Source organism: Saccopteryx bilineata, chromosome 5 (assembly GCF_036850765.1).
Source record: "Saccopteryx bilineata isolate mSacBil1 chromosome 5, mSacBil1_pri_phased_curated, whole genome shotgun sequence".
NCBI classification, from domain to species: Eukaryota; Metazoa; Chordata; class Mammalia; order Chiroptera; family Emballonuridae; genus Saccopteryx; species Saccopteryx bilineata.
The window spans coordinates 227,980,035-227,996,390 of NC_089494.1; the positions used below are offsets into that span (position 1 = coordinate 227,980,035).

Genomic DNA, 16,356 nt, shown 5'->3' on the forward strand with positions numbered 1-16,356 from the left:
CCATACCTCAGAGGCCTTTAAAGAATCTTTTAAAGTATTATTAGAATACTGTTTTATAAAAATTATCTTTAAGTAGGAGATAAGATTTTGCCTATCCTTTGTTTATTCTTAAAAGATATCTAAGTTGGCACATGTATACAGTAAATTTTAGAACTTATTTGGTATAGTATTTAATTTATTGATTTCTTAATTTACTTGAACAATTTTCTTCCTTTTGAAAATTCAAAATACTATAAAAATTTTAAATATTTATTTTGTCTTGTGCTTGGGTGTTTTTTTTTAAATATGGAAAGATTACTATATTAAATGAAAAAGATTTAAGGAAGAATTAATTGTTGAAATTAAAATCATAGCCTTTGTGAAGTACCTGGCACATGATTTCTGACAAATTCTGTTATTTGGAACAATTTAGCCATCAGAGTTTGTGTGTGGTGTGTGTAAAACATTTATTAAAACAGTTCTTAAATAGTTGGAAATTGTCATAAAATCATTTAGCTTTGTAGTATTTACCCTTGCTTTCATTATCATAGTTAAATCCCATTTCTAGCCTTGAACATAAAAGACATCTTAAAAATGTCTTTTTTTATTAAATACATTTATATTCAGTGAATACAAATAATGCAAAATTTATCTTTTATATCAAACATGTTACTTTATATCAAGTGATGATAAGACACTGGATACTTTATAATACTAATAAAAAAGTACATTCAAATAACTTGTTTTGAGATTGACCTATAAAAATGCTAGTCTTGTATTTTCATCATACATGATAAGAGAGTTTCTGTATTTTGGCAGGAGGAATGAATATGTAGGAGACTTAAAGCATTTTTTGAAAATTTGCTTTATTTATAAACCCAAACACTAAACTTCAAACTGTGGCTTTATTTATTTATATTTTGCACATTTTAAAATTTACATTGTAAAGAAAAACATAAAAGTTATTCCCAATGCTATTATTTCTAGCTAGAACTATATGAATATCATTTATTCATTCATAAAATATACTCATATTCATGTTTATTTTATATTTTTAACTAAAAATAAAATAATTTACTAACTTTCCAAAGCATTGTGAGCTGTGTGCTTTGTTTGTAAAATAGTTTCCTTTAATTTATTATGAATTTTTAGATAATTAAACTCTACTACTAAAGCCATTATATTTTCCATACCATTATAGAAGATAATCAAAGAGTAGTAAAACAAATTTTTTAGTTGCTAGAAAAGTATCTTTTCTACATTTTTTTAGTATATATATTTGTGATAGTTAAATGGGGGGAATAACAATTTTAAAAACTTTTCACAAGTAATTTAAAATATTTAAGATAGTAAATAATCTAATGAGAGTGCTTCTTTATCTAATGAATTGGGGCATTTTGATCATATATTTTTCTTTGACCTGAACTGTCTTATACTTACAAGTATTTCCTTTGTTAAAGGAAAATAATTCTCCTTGATTATTTTGAATATTAGAGACAGTCTGGAAAAATAGCAACTTGATACCGACTTTTTTTTTTTTTTTTTTTCTTTTTTCTGAAGCTGGAAACAGGGAGAGACAGTCAGACTCCCGCATGCGCCCGACCGGGATCCACCCGGCACGCCCACCAGGGGCGGTGCTCTGCCCCCCAGGGGGCGATGCTCTGCCCATCCTGGGCGTCGCCATATTGCGACCAGAGCCACTCTAGCGCCTGAGGCAGAGGCCACAGAGCCATGCCCAGCGCCCGGGCCATCTTTGCTCCAATGGAGCCTTGGCTGCGGGAGGGGAAGAGAGAGACAGAGAGGAAAGCGCGGCGGAGGGGTGGAGAAGCAAATGGGCGCTTCTCCTATGTGCCCTGGCCGGAAATCGAACCCGGGTCCTCCGCACGCTAGGCCGACGCTCTACCACTGAGCCAACCGGCCAGGGCTGATACCGACTTTTATTTAGAGATGATAGAGCAGTATGATTAGAAGGAATGAGACAGGTGACCAATTTTTATTTCTTATGAAGAAGAAGAGTTCATAGGATATATTATTTAAAAAACAATAATGCAAATATGGCCAAAATAGCCTTCATTTTCCATTATGTAGTTATATATACTGTAAAGTTATATACAGGCTGAAACTGTATAGACCGCTTGATGGAGGACATGTTTGAAATATAAAAGTATTCATTGAATGTTGACTCATAAGTAGTTTAAACATTTAATCATCAAGTTTTAGATACAGTTTCTGGGGGGGGAAGGAAGTTCATTAAATTTGGAAATGTTCAAATCAAATACTTTTTTGTTTAGCACCTATTCTATACAGAGTTGGAATAAGGGAAAGAATTGATTAGAGTTAAGACAGTTCAAATTTGTAATAAAATTAGCTCTGGTCAGTTTGTGTCTTTCTGTGTTACTGTGTTTTGTCTCTATTGGTTTTCCTTTAGTTTTTTGTAGAAGACCCTTTGGAACAAATTTCAACCTTTAATTAAGAGATAAAGCATCAGTACCCTTTATCTAGAAATCACATACCCTGGTACAGTAAAATGAGAGCAATTCCAGAACCTGTAGACCCATGGGTTTGGTAAATGGGTAGAAGCCTGAAGAAATAATTATGGGGTCAGCTGCAGTCGCGTAGTACAGTAGAAAGGGCAAGGCTTTGCAGTTCAGATAGACTTTTGTTCAGATGAGGAGTCCACAGTCCATTGTGTCACCCTCCTCAGATCATCCGTTTCCTTATCTGTGAAATGAGAATAATACTTGTTTCATAGAAAAGTTGTTGGAGTTAAATAGATCCATATAATATGAAACACTTGTAGTTATTAGTTAATGCTAGTTCTGTTTTCTATTCATTCATGCATGTATTCTCTTGTGTGTCAGAGGCATTATCAAAATCAATTTAAATGAAGCAATATAACTGAAGTTTTGTTCAGATAAAAATCTATTTAAGTCTTTTAAAAACTTTTTTTTCTCCTTCTACAGGTCATCCTCATAGAATTTTTACCAAAGACACCGATTTTTCGACCAGATTAGCATTTACTTTATTTATAGAGACTTTCCAAGTATGTTGTCTTTCCAATGGTGCCTTGCTTGGTGCTCTTCTGGTGGTGACATAACATTGGTTCTACAGAATCGTGTGGTGTTTTTTCTGTTTTTTTTTTTTTTTTTTTTTTTAAATAACCGCATGTTCTAAGTGTGCATTTTTGTCAAACTTTGCAACAGTTATTTCATACAGATGTTTAATACTTAAGTTATTGTGCTCTTTTCTGTTATGTATTCTGATTTTCAAGGATTACTTTTTTGTATTATCAAAAAAATACATACATTTGAACTTAGCATAAAAAGTGGCCAGCCTTTTTTATTTTATCACCAAGGTACACACAGTTCTTTATTTATTAATTCCTTAATATAGAAAAACACCTTTGTAAGGCTCAACTTATCAATTCTAGCAAGCACATTCTTTGTATTAATTTTAAATTAACTTAGTTATTATTTTTTAAAAGTACTTTAATAGCTTTTTGGAATTTAACATTCTTTCTTGTACAATTCCTAATGCTCTGTTTACAGCAGAAATATCTGTAACATGAAGACCTATAAAATTTTTTTAAAAGGATTTCTGTCTTCAAACATAGCAAGACAGGATTTAATTATTTTTATTAGAATAGACAAATCAGTGAATGGTATGCATGCATTTAATGGTTACTAGAGCTCAGGATCATAAAATATAGTGTCATTACAATCTGTGTATATTTTTTATCAAGATGATAATAATGGCCTTACTTGGGTTAAAATTTCTAAGGAAAATATTTCTTCCATCCAATCTAACATAGTTGTAGAATGGATATATGTTTTTAAAAAGTTTTTGAAAGAAAGCAAAAATTCTAGAACTAAAAGTAAGCTGGTGTTTAAGACCCCATTGATATTTAGAACAGATTATTACTAAGAAAGGCAGGCATATATATAGTATTGTTTTTATCTACTAGTTTGCTTTTGATTCAATTATATGTACTTTTTTTTTTAATTGGTTTTTAGAGGAAGGGAGAGACAGACAGAAACATCAATCTGTTTCTGTTTGTGCCTGACTGGGGATTGAACCGGCAACTTTTGCATATCAGGACCACGCTCTAATCAACGAATTTATACGATCAGGGCAGTTATGTATACTTTTTTGATTGAGAGTGTGACATTTAAGTTTAAATCAGATCAACTTGTTTCTTTTAAATATACACAAACATACATATTTTTTTCTCCTTTTGGTTGTACATATGTCCATGCATTTTAAAACTTTCTGAATGGCCTATGTGTAAATTTTTGTTTTTATAAACCTGAAGTTATACAAATTTTAATGTGTGTCAAGAACTTGTTCCGTATAGCTGTGGTATCGAGCAATAATGTGAATAACTTTTGAAATTATATCAACTATGCTAAATAATTTGTATTAAGAATTGGTACCACTATATAGTACCTTTTTCCTTGTATTAAATCTTTTGAATACCAGTTTCATTAATTTATATACCTGTATTTTTTAAAAAACTCTTTCTTTGTACTTCTCCAAAGTACTGTAATTCTATATAAATTTGAATAGTCAAATGCCAGTATTTTATATCCTATATCCTATATTGATCATTAGGAACTATCTTAAAAACTAGGATTTTTTTGTATGAGAGTTTTTTGTTTCCATTGCCCCCAAAACACTTAGCAACTTGAATTTATAAAGCACTTTTCCTCTGAAGAGCTCAGACTACAAAGAATCAACGCTTCTCACATTATTTACCTTCTGTCTAGGGTGTGGCCAGCTACCTTACAGTGGTGCAATTAAAAGGTAATGCTGTTCAAAAACTCTAGTATTTCTCTGGTTTCAATGTGGAAAATTATTGCATGGAGAACGCTCAATCTGCTTCAGTATTCAGAAAGAGCAGAAAGATATGACTGTGGACTATGCAACATAGTGTTTTATATCCAAAATTTTATAAATTTGTAGGAAGGACTATATCTTTTTAGATATTTTTTTCTGTTACTCATCTGTAAATTATAATTTTTAATTATTTTATTCCCTTAATACATATTTTAACACTAAGATAATTTCATAGTCGATAGTATTAAAGATAGGATTTTTAAAAGCTTTTCTAATTTTATTGAGAGGTATGTCAGTTGCTTAAAGATTCCCTAGAAATGTGCACTCTTATATTTCTAATGTATATGTAGAAAAGAATGGTGAATGCTTAATATGTGGCATTACCATAAGCCAGATATGCTGTGAACAGTTAGATTTCCATGCTTGGGTTTTCATTAGTAGCCCCCAGTATAACCTCTCTGGCCTATTCTTTCTTTTTTTAAAAAAATTTTTAATTAACAATTTTTTACTCCTCCAGTCAATGAAAGGGAAACTTTATTGAGGACCTAGGGTCATGGGGTTCAGGCAGAAGGCTGCCCTGCAGGTCCATGAAGGTGGTGGAGGGGCCTTATTTAACCTTCTTCTTGGGGCGCAGATTGTTGGTGTGGCCACACTTCTTCTTCCGGCAATTGACAGCACGGGGGTGCAAGCGGGCATAACACTTGCGGCAGATCATGTTGTCACAGTTGTACTTCTGGGCAAGCTGGCAGAGGGAGGGCTTAATAATTCCACCCCTAAGACAAAGCACCAAGTGAAGGGTGGACTCTTTCTCAATATTGTAGTCTGAGAGAGTGTGGCCATCCTCCAGCTGTTTGCCCGCAAAAATCAGACGTTGCTGGTCAGGTGGGATGCCCTCTTTATCTTGGATTTTAGCTTTGACATTCTCGATGGTGTCACTAGGCTCAACCTCAAGTGTGATGGTCTTGCCAGTCAGGGTCTTCACAAAGATCTGCATCTCTGCGGCTGCTGGGGAGGCTGATACGCCGCCTCGTTGAAGTGAAAGAGCCTATTCTTTCTTGAATAAGAATCCTAGTGCCCTTGTTACTGGAAATTAGAAATATATAAAATGGTGATTGTTCTTCTGTTCCAATTTTCTGACTTAAAGTTGGTGAAACATGAACCATAGGTACATTAAAAACTGACCAAAAAAAGGTATTATTGACAGAAAATCTAATGTATAGATTTTACATAGGCTAAATGAATAATTTAGGATCTTTGTTTATACATTACTGGCATTTTACAATCACTCCACCATTCTTGTGTAGACAGTCTTTTATCAAATAATGTACTTTCTAAACTGTTCTATTTTAATACATGGCTTTTATATATCTGGGTTAAAATATATACTCCAAAACCTAATGACTATAGTAAAACTTAAGCGGCACATTTTGCTTTTGAGGTGGATATTGCTCCACCCTCACAGAAGGGTCACCTTACCTATATAAAATGGTCATCAGATTCTTTATTAAGACTTGAATAGCTAGGTTTCATTCATTTAAAATATAAACATGAAATTTAGGCCTAAAATCAAAAAATTGTTCAAACCTTGAATAATAGTAAACAATGATTTCATTTTCTTGCTATAAAACTAGTTTTGTAATTGAATAATTTTAAATCAAGAAAAACCACTATTTTCCCTATGATTGTATTATTGGTACAGAGCTTCTGATTGATTGTTTATATTAGTAGAGACAGGCCAACTATATAAAAGTTTGACATTTCATATCAATCTTGGGTTTAAAACATTTTAAATAGTAACATATACAGTTGGACCCACAGGCTGCATGAGATCACACTATACTAGTTTTATATAACATTATATAGAGACTTTCAACTTTTGTGGTATTTTGCTTCACAATTATAACATTTAGCTGTATGCCTGATTTTCACTATAAATACTTGCTTTGGCTCAACTGTTGGTTAGTAGTACTCAATCCAAAGTACAATATGTTTAAAACTGTCTTCAGCTGAATTGCGGTCCTGGATGCTCTCTCCTGCACCTACCCTGCTGAAGCACTGTGGATCCTTTTGCTGCCCTCTTGATGTCCAGAGTCATCATCACTTAGTCCGGGTCAAAGTTCATAACTGCCTTCCTTCCCCAAAGGTCCCAGTAAGAATGTTAATTCTTTAGCATGTTTGAAAGGCCAGTTAAAATGAATCAGTTACATTAAATGATGAGGAGCTGACACTTTCAATTCTGCTAAGGTGGTATTTGCATTTTTAAGATGGAGTTTCTTAAATTTCCAATTTGGTACAGTAGTGAAATTGATGTTTTCCTTTTCCTTTTTTAACAGTTCTGTCCAGACATTCTAGGAAGAGAGTAATAGGATAGTTGATACGGGGTTTCTCAAACTATCATTTCTGAAGAAAGCTGATGTATACCTAGTATTGGGGCTGAATGAATAAACTGAAGGCCAGTCCTAAACCATACTATATTAATTTTTTCATAATAGTTTGTGTGTTAAAAAAGTGACTGAATTTTCCGTAGATATTATAGCCAACTTTGTTATTTTGAGGAATGTACCTTTTATATGTTGATATTTGAAGGAGATTTGTCTTCAAATTTTGAGTTATCCTCTAAACTTTTACAAAGATTTTTAGATACGTAGTTATTTAAGAGAAACCTATATGTTGTTTATGTTATTAGTTATGTTTTGGTGTACTTATTTCTGCAATGGGTGCCCCACCCCCGCCACTGCCATAGTGAATGGAAACAGGTTGTTTATAGCCGTAATAGACAATTCTGAAAACAGGAAATCGGAATGCTGATTCTGATTTTTAACTCATTTCTCTGCTCTGCAAGAATATCAAATTACTTGGCTTCTTTGCTCTTATTTTCATTTCCACAAAAGCAAGATGATAGGACTAGATCATATGTTTAATCATCTATTTTGCTGTTACTTATTACATCTTATATAAAAGTAAAATTAAGTAGCCAGATCTTTACTACTCATCATTGAGTTGCTTTTTTGACTTACTTACAGTGTGAGCAAAAACTTGAGTTACTTTCATATTTTGCATTTAAAATTAAAACCTTAGAATGAGTATTCCCTATATGTAGCTATAGTAATGCTTTGCATGTTTGAAAATCATGTAGACATTAAATATAATATTTGAGAAAAGTTTTCTAATATCTTTTAAAATATAGTTTCATCTCAGATACTTAAGCAAAATCATGCCTTTTTAAAAATATACATTCACTTTATAAATATGGAGCTCTGTTTGAATTTGAGAATTGACTCCTTTTTTCTCTTAATGAAAAACAGATAGTATATTACTTTTCTGGTTCTTTATCTCAGAAATATTTCAATGAACTAACCACACCAGGCATTCTTAATTTTGTGAAATAAGCTTCTTGTTCCTTTTCCTTTTCCTTTTTCTTTCCTTTTCTTCGTTCGTTTGTTCGAGAAACCAGCTTTCAGGAGAACCTAAGTAATGGGTCTCTGTTTTGGTTACTCTCTTATTGGACTATAACAGGGGTCGGGAACCTTTTTGGCTGAGAGAGCCATGAACACCACATATTTTAAAATGTAATTCCGTGAGAGCCATGTATGTTACACATTATCCAATAAAAATTTGTTGTTGTCCCGGAGGACAGCTGTGATTGGCTCTAGCCACCCGCAACCATGAATATGAGCGGTAGGAAATGAATGGATTGTAATACATGAGAATGTTTTATATATATATATTTTTTCATATGAAAGAAATGAAGTTTCTTTTTTATTTTTTTTACAGAGACAGAGAGAGAGTCAGAGAGAGGGATAGATAGAGACAGACAGGAACAGAAAGAGATGAGAAGCATCAATCATCAGTTTTTTGTTACGACACCTTAGTTGTTCATTGATTGCTTTCTCATATGTGCCCTGACTGTTGTGGGGCTACAGCCAACTGAGTAACCCATTGCTGAAGCCAGCGACCTTGGGTCCAAGCTGGTGAGTCTTGCTCAAACCAGATGAGCCCGCGCTCAAGCTGGCGACCTTGGAGTCTCGAACCTGGGTCTTCTGCATCCCAGTCCGACGTTCTATCCACTGTGCCACCACCTGGTCAGGCGAGAATGTTTTATATTTTTAACATTTTTTTATTAAAGATTTGTCTGCGAGCCAGATACAGCCATCAAAAGAGCCACATTTGGCTCATGAGCCATAGATACCCAACCCCTGGACTATAATGTACCCTCAAAATGCAGATTTTTCTCTCCTATCTCTTACTGGTTCTTAATTTAATAAAACTGGTTCCAATTCTTTTTGACATAAATACTATAGGGATTTAAAATATTATAGAAATAAAGCATATTCTTTTTACTCAAGAAAGCTTTTTTTTTTTTTTTTTTTTTTTTTTTTTTTTTTTAAATATTTATTTATTTACTTTTTTAGATTTTATTGATTCATTTTTATTAGAGAGAGAGGGGAGAGAGAGAGAGAGAGAGAAGGGGGAGGAGCAGGAAGCATCAACTCCCATATGTGCCTTGACCAGGCAAGCCCAGGGTTTTGAACCGGCGACCTCAGCATTCCAGGTCGACGCTTTATCCACTGCGCCACCACAGGTCAGGCTCAAGAAAGCTTTTATATTAAATAAAAGATCTTTTGTTTTTAGTAGCAGCTTATTTAATTACAAGTCTCATTATATTGCTATGAAGTCTTCATAAATAGGAGTTTGTTTTAACTGAAGTTATCAAAACCCTCTTAAAATCTCCATTTATTTTTACATTTGTAGGAGCTAATGACATTTTGTCTTCTCAGAAGAATTTAGCCTTGTGAAACTGGCAGTGGAAGCAAGGTGGACATGATTGGAAAGCCGCATGCTGAACTCTGGCTGAGAGAAAGGCTGCATTGTTACCCCACCAGTGCTCTGGTTTTCAAGTGGGAGAATTATGCAGTGCTCAGGAATTGCACACAACTTTATGCTTTCTTTTATTATATTCTTTATGTATTACAAATGGGATTTTTTAAAGATTTTATTTATTGATTTTACAGAGAGAAGAGGCGGGTGGGTCAAGAAGTAGTTGCTTCACTCTAGCTGTTCGTTGTATGTGCCTTAGCCGGGCAAGTCCAGGGTTTCAAACCAGGGACCTCAGTGTTCCAGGTCGTTGCTCTATCTGAGCCGCCACAGGTTAGGCAGAAATTATTTTTTTTAAAAGAAAATGTTCTAAGTAGTTTTCCTCTGCTATTGTGTCTTTTGAAGAGATAGTATGAGGCTACCTTGAATAAAAATGTATCTTTTAAAATTCATGTGACAATTAAAAAATACTAGATAAATGATAATAGGAATTTGTTTCTTTGTCCTTAGTGAGCATGGAATAGCTTTCCAATATAATTCATCACGAACTTCTGATTGGTGAATAATTATGCTGACCCAGGACCAGGGTCTTGATTATGCCTGCAGGTAATTCTAGTTAAATTCAGCTAAGTCTAGTAACATTTTAAAAAGTAAAAATAACTTTGGTAAAATATACATTTGAGTTTTATAGGTTTGTATTACACTTTTATTACTAAAAAATTCAAACCATTGTCAAACATATACTGTGTTTTTTGCTAAAAAAATTATTTTTGGTTAGATGAAAATTTGTTGGCTTTCATAATGGTGAAGAAATATGTAGATGGGTGGCTTGGGTTCTGGCCCTATGTTTATTGCTATATGTTTAGTCTTATAAAATTAAGTCTTCATTGATGGAATTTTTCTACTAAACAAATGGAGACCTAATGTGAAATTTGTTCACATGCTTTTAGTTGAGTTTTTGTTTTTAAGTGAGTCTGTTGCAGCATGATTTTAGCACATGATTTCATGATCAGAACTAAAATATGGGCTAATTCACAGCATTTGGTCTGTAAACACTATAATATGTTAAATAAAAATTTAAGCCAATTTAGGTGAAGTTGGAAGAAAGAGTCTGGAACTTAGAGATCAAATCACTTAAAAGTAAACTGACCAAACTAACCTCAGCTGAAGTGACCATATGAATTAATACACTCATATTTCTTCTGTAGACACGACCTGTACAAATATCTGGGAACAAAATAATTGACATTAGAAATACGAGTTTAAAAACTATGTGCAATAAGCTTAAAGAAAATTTTATATTATGTGTTCATAAACTTGCATTTTAGTTAGAAAACAGAATAGGAAAAAAAAATTAACTTTCCCCCCAAAGATCTTATTTAAGTTATCCCTAAATTTTAAGAGTCAGTACAGCTTTTAAATAGGGTTCTCAATTATTCTTTTTAGGTTTAGCATTGGTTTTTAAGCTTTCAAGGGGAAGCAGAAGTAATTCTAATTACCACCCTGTAAATATATATATTTAGCAGTATTGAAGTAGTTTATCTGTTGCATTGTATACAATGACTATTTGTCATACACACTTTTATTTTTTCATTTTACTTGATTGACTCAGAATCTAGTGCAGACTTTTAAGAAATAGTTATATATATATATATGATAAAATGTGTGTGCATATATACACACACATACATAATTCTAAGATAAAGTAGTTATAACTCAGTTCATTAAGGCATCTCTTTGCAGTAGGTAGTACAGAAAGATGTTTTACCTTCATCACCTGAAATGTTTTAGTTAAAATAAAAAATGAAGTTGATTTTATTTTAAACATTTAAAAGCTGAGAGGGAAATTTTATGTTTGTGGATTTCTTGTTTCTTTGCATTATCTCAATATTGTAATTTTCAAAGCATTTTTTATTTTCTGAATTTCTATTTTTTTATTTACTGTTTTTCATCCTACCAAGAAAAATGTGTGAATTCTCAGCAGTGTATTAAATTTCCTTTTTCACAAATGGAGACCTAAGCAAAAATGCCATTGCTGCTTGCAGTAGTTACTATCTTAGAAAGCCTAAAAGCCCAACCTTTTGTACCTACAGTCTTAGATATTGTTAGATAGCCATTCAATTTTCTTTGCATTGTATGTGAGATGAATATTTCTTAGACTTTTTTGTTTGCTTTACTAAAGAAATCAACGAAGGAAAAAAAACTCAGAAAACAAAACAAACAAAAAACACCCTGTAACTCATGTGAAGCATGCAGAGTGTTGTAATTTCAGTTTGCAAAGCGGTGTGATACAATGTTGCTGAGCCAAAAGCACACGATAGATTTAATGTAGCCAATTGTGTACTTTTGAAAAAAAGAGTAACTGTTCCCTGTGAGTTAATTTTGGATTTTTTCAAAATCTCTCTTTTAGGCTTTGTACTGGATTCTTCCAGACAAATGCGTATTCCATGTGGGCCACTGTTCTGCTAAATGCTCTCAGTTCTCCTTTTGCAATCAAGATTATGTTGCTAAGGAGATTTTGCTTTTATTGGTGCCATTGATTTGTGTTAATACGTTTTGAATACCTCTCCGTATTCTTCTGTAGACAAGGCCAAAAGAAAAACTTCCCCGAGTTTCCCAATTTACATTACAAATGGAGCGGTGGTGTAATGAAGCCAATATAAAGTGGGCAGTTGAAAGGGAACTAAAGAAGGGCACTCAAGTGAGAAATGAAGAAATGTGCTGAGGGTAGACTGTGGCTGCCTTTGGTCCAGCTGCAGGAACTGGCTCTGGCCAGAGGTAGAGTGAGTGAGCACCTCCCTCTGCAAAGACCACCCACTTTTTGGAGCCCAGGCTGGCACACCCTAGATGACTTTGTTGACTAATATAGAGCCATTAAAAGGTGAGAATCTCTTCTTGAGGTGGCCAAGAGATGGTTCTCTCTAACCCCTGAATCTCTCTCTGAGCCCTTCCTAGAGCATGACTTAAGATTAGATGTTCTATACCTTATGACCTTTAGTTGTCCTTTGAAGAAGACCTATGGGTCAACCAGTTCTTTGGTTGTGAGGACTAGCGTATTTAAATATTTTTGTTCATATGTCATCCTAGGTGAGAAGGTTGTTAACTGGAGTAAACTGAAGGTTTTCATTATGTGCTTCCTACTTTATATCATGTTCTAGACTCCAAAGGCTCTCTTCTTCCTATGAAACTCATAATCTGTCTGTAAGTGAAAGAAGAATACCAACCAGACATGTCTTGACCCAGTGAAGTGATTTGCATAGGTTGTAGTATCTGCTAAGATAGGCCTTTGTGGCCCAGTACCCAAAAAGTAGTTTACATTGTTTAAATATGCTGGTATTAAAGCATATGGTTTTGTCTAGTTTTGTTCTTTAATCAGAGCACAAATTGTGAACTGAAGAAACATGAAGAAATTTTAGGCATTTTAGGTAGAAATGTCAAAAATCTATAAAACGAGAAAAATTGCTGTAGAAGTCTAAGGAAATTAAAAATGGATTGCAAAGGAGGCGGTCTCAAGTGTTAAAAGAACAACCCTGCATTATGGAGATGGAAAATGAGTATTTCTGTTAAAAGTTATTTACTTCAGCAAAATAAAAGTCTAAATCATTAGTTCTTTAATATTGAATGACCTGGGCAAGAAGTATAAATTGCAGAGGCATTCTCCTGTCAGTGGGAAATATGAAATTTATTTTTTAAAATCTGAAAAGGGCCTGACCAGGCAGTGGCGCAGTGGATAGAACGTCGGACTGGGATGTGGAAGACCCAGGTTTGAGACCCTGAGGTCACCAGCTTGAGCACGGGCTCATCTGGTTTGAGCAAAAGCCCACCAGCTTGAACCCAAGGTCGCTGGCTCCAGCAAGGGGTTACTCAGTCTGCTGAAGGCCCACGGTCAAGGCACATATGAGAAAGCAATCAATGAACAACTAAGGTGTTGCAACGCACAATGAAAAACTAATGATTGATGCTTCTCATCTCTCTCCATTCCTGTCTGTCTGTCCCTGTCTCTATCCCTCTCTCTGACTTACTCTCTGTCTGTAAAAAAAAAAAAAAAAAAAAAAAAATCTGAAAAGGAAGTCCTTGCTATAATTACAGTGTTCTTTCAGTAGATTTTTTTTCCCAGGAGATGCTTGTCAACTACTGTGCTTTATGGATAAAATCCAAAGTTTCAGACTAAATGTGTTAATTTTTGTCTTATGTCCCCAAATTTTGAGTGGTTTTTTTTCTATAATTTTTTCTTTTTTTTTTTTAATTCAGTGAGAGAAGGGAAGGCAGAGAGATGGACTCTACATGTGCCCTGACCAGGATCCTTTGGGCAAACCCACTAGAGGGCAATATTTTGTCCATCTGGGTGTTGCTCCATTGCTCAGCAACCAGGCTCTTCTTAGCATCTGAGAAGGCACCCATGGAGCCATCAGCACCTGGGGCCAGCTTTCTCTAATTGAGCCATGGCTGCCAGAGGGGAAGAGAGAGAGAGAAATGAGAACAGGACAGATGGAGAAGCAGATGGTTGCTTCTCCTGTGTGCTCTGACTGGGAATCAAACTTGGGACATCCATAGGCCGGGCTGATGCTCTACCATGGAGTCAACTGGCCAGGGCTTCCTATAATAGCTTTAATGCTTTTACAGTTAATAATCTCCAGCTTAAAGACTAAAATTGAAAAATATAGTGATGAATTTCTATTTTCAATCTGATACTCCTGATTGTATTTGTTAGTGGTTTCTATATTAATGATAGCATATCATTGTAAAGTTAATGAGGAAAACAGCTAAAAATTAATTATAGGTGAAACTGTGAAAAACAAAATATTTTTAGGCTATATACTGAGAGCTTTTTTCCCCCCCAAATTAGAAATACCTATTGAAACTTACTAGAAAATTAAATATTGACATACTATATATGTATTTTTTATTTCTTACTGATTTTAGTGAGAGAGGAAGGGAGGGAGAGAGACAGGAACATCAATCTCCTTCAAGTGCCCTGACTGAGGAATCAAACTGGCAACCAGTGCGCTTCGGGATGATGCTCGCACCAAGTGAGCTTTCCTGCCAGGGTGAAACTTACTTTTAAATTACTTTAAACTTTAAAATTTTTTACACTTGGAAACACTGTTCTGAAGAGAAGGCAAACTTGTTCATGTACATAAAACAAGCAGTGTTGTTTTATTCTGAGCATCAAACATGTAGCTGACTTTTTTTTTTTTTAATTTTATTTATTCATTTTAGAGAGGAGGGGGGGGAGAGAGAGAGAGAAAGAGAGAGAGAGAGAGAGAAGAGAGAGAGAGACAGGGGGGAGGAGCTGGAAGCATCAACTCCCATATGTGCCTTGACCAGGCAAGCCCAGGGTTTTGAACCGGCGACCTCAGCATTTCCAGGTCGACACTTTATCCACTGCGCCACCACAGGTCAGGCTGTAGCTGACATTTTTATGAAATTGTTTCCCAAAGATAGGTGAAATTTTTAGTAATATTTATGAACTTTGAAAAAACAATTGTTGATAGTCTTTTCTTTGTAACATACTGTGTGCTGGATGGTGATTTTGTAAAAGAATGGAAGTGTAAGAAATCAACCACTCTGTCCTGATTGACCAATGATCTGTGTATTGCATAGAGCAAAGATGCGTTAGGTAACGTATAAATGCTTGGCATGTTTTCTTTTTTTTTTCTTTCTTTCTTTTTTTTTTTTCAGAGAGAGGGATAGACAGGGACAGACAGACAGGAATGGAGAGATGAGAAGCATCAATCATTAGTTTTTCATTGCGCATTGCAACACCTTAGTTGTTCATTGATTGCTTTCTCATATGTGCCTTGACCATGGGGCTACAGCAGACTGAGTAACCCCTTGCTCAAGCCAGCATGAGCCTGCGCTGGTGAGCTTTTGCTCAAACCAGATGAGCCTGCGCTCAAGTTGGTGACCTCGAGGTCTCGAACCTGGGTCCTTCCACATCCCAGTCTGATGCTCTATCCACTGCGCCACCGCCTGGTCAGGCTTGGCATGTTTTCAAATACTGTCAAAACCATCAACTTTTAGGCTTCACCAGGAAAGAGCTTTGAAGAAAGTATGTGTGTAAGGAAGCACACTTTTCTAATTCTGTCAGCACTGGGTATTGCTCTTTAGCCATGGCCATATCCATTTAAAAACAGGTGGAACCTCAGAGCTGGAAGCGACTCCACAGGTGTCAGTGGGGATGTGTATTAAAATCAAACAAGCATGGCTGTAACCCCCACACCACTATAGTTGGAAAGAGAGGGAAGGAGAGCTTGTATATTTTGAAAAAATTTACCAATTATAGTAAGACATCCTACCTTTCCATTCTAACCTTATAATGACCTAGTGAGTTTGTCACTTGTCTACGCTCATAGATTATTGGTGACAGTGCCAGGACTAAAACTCCAGGCATGTCATAGACCACAAATGTGGGCTCTTTCCTGTGATAAGTAGTATAAATAGACTTTTCCCTTTTGCAAATTTAACAACTTAAAAAAATCCTAAGTTATCATTTGAAATCCAGAAAGTATTAATCAAAATTGATATGCCTAGAACACCTAAAGACAAATTGTCTCCACAACTGATAAAATGTTAGCTCTGTGTACTACCCAGCCTGACAACTTGTGACAGATCTTAAATGTTTATTGCTGGCCCGTCTTAAAACAGAATGGCTAGCAGCCCACAGCCCCCGAGTTAAACATTCTGCAGCCTAACTACACTGCTGGGTAGCCAACTTCACATCAG

The 16,356-nt window shown here is 34.9% G+C and overlaps 2 protein-coding genes across 3 annotated transcripts in view; one reads left to right on the forward strand and one right to left on the reverse strand.

Moving 5' to 3' along the window:
- The window catches only part of CHIC2 (cysteine rich hydrophobic domain 2), a 45,820-nt gene extending 41,016 nt beyond the window's left edge, over window positions 1-4,804 (forward strand). For both annotated transcript variants that reach the window (XM_066232507.1, XM_066232508.1), the window contains exon 6: window positions 2,943-4,804. In XM_066232507.1, coding sequence (XP_066088604.1) covers window positions 2,943-2,993 — 51 coding nt within the window. In that variant the 3' untranslated portion in view covers window positions 2,994-4,804. The remainder of the gene's footprint in view (window positions 1-2,942) is intronic.
- Window positions 4,805-5,327: 523 nt separating this feature from the next.
- On the reverse strand, window positions 5,328-5,856 carry LOC136337912 (ubiquitin-ribosomal protein eL40 fusion protein-like). Its single transcript, XM_066279832.1, has one exon. The coding sequence runs from the start codon at window positions 5,807-5,809 to the stop codon at window positions 5,423-5,425; it is 387 nt and encodes a 128-aa protein (XP_066135929.1). The 5' UTR covers window positions 5,810-5,856; the 3' UTR covers window positions 5,328-5,422.
- Window positions 5,857-16,356: the final 10,500 nt, after the last annotated feature.

What these genes read in the sequence shown, in the direction of transcription:
- LOC136337912 (XM_066279832.1), bottom strand. Translation starts at nt 5,809, where the DNA reads ATGCAGATCTTTGTGAAGACCCTGACTGGCAAGACCATCACACTTGAG.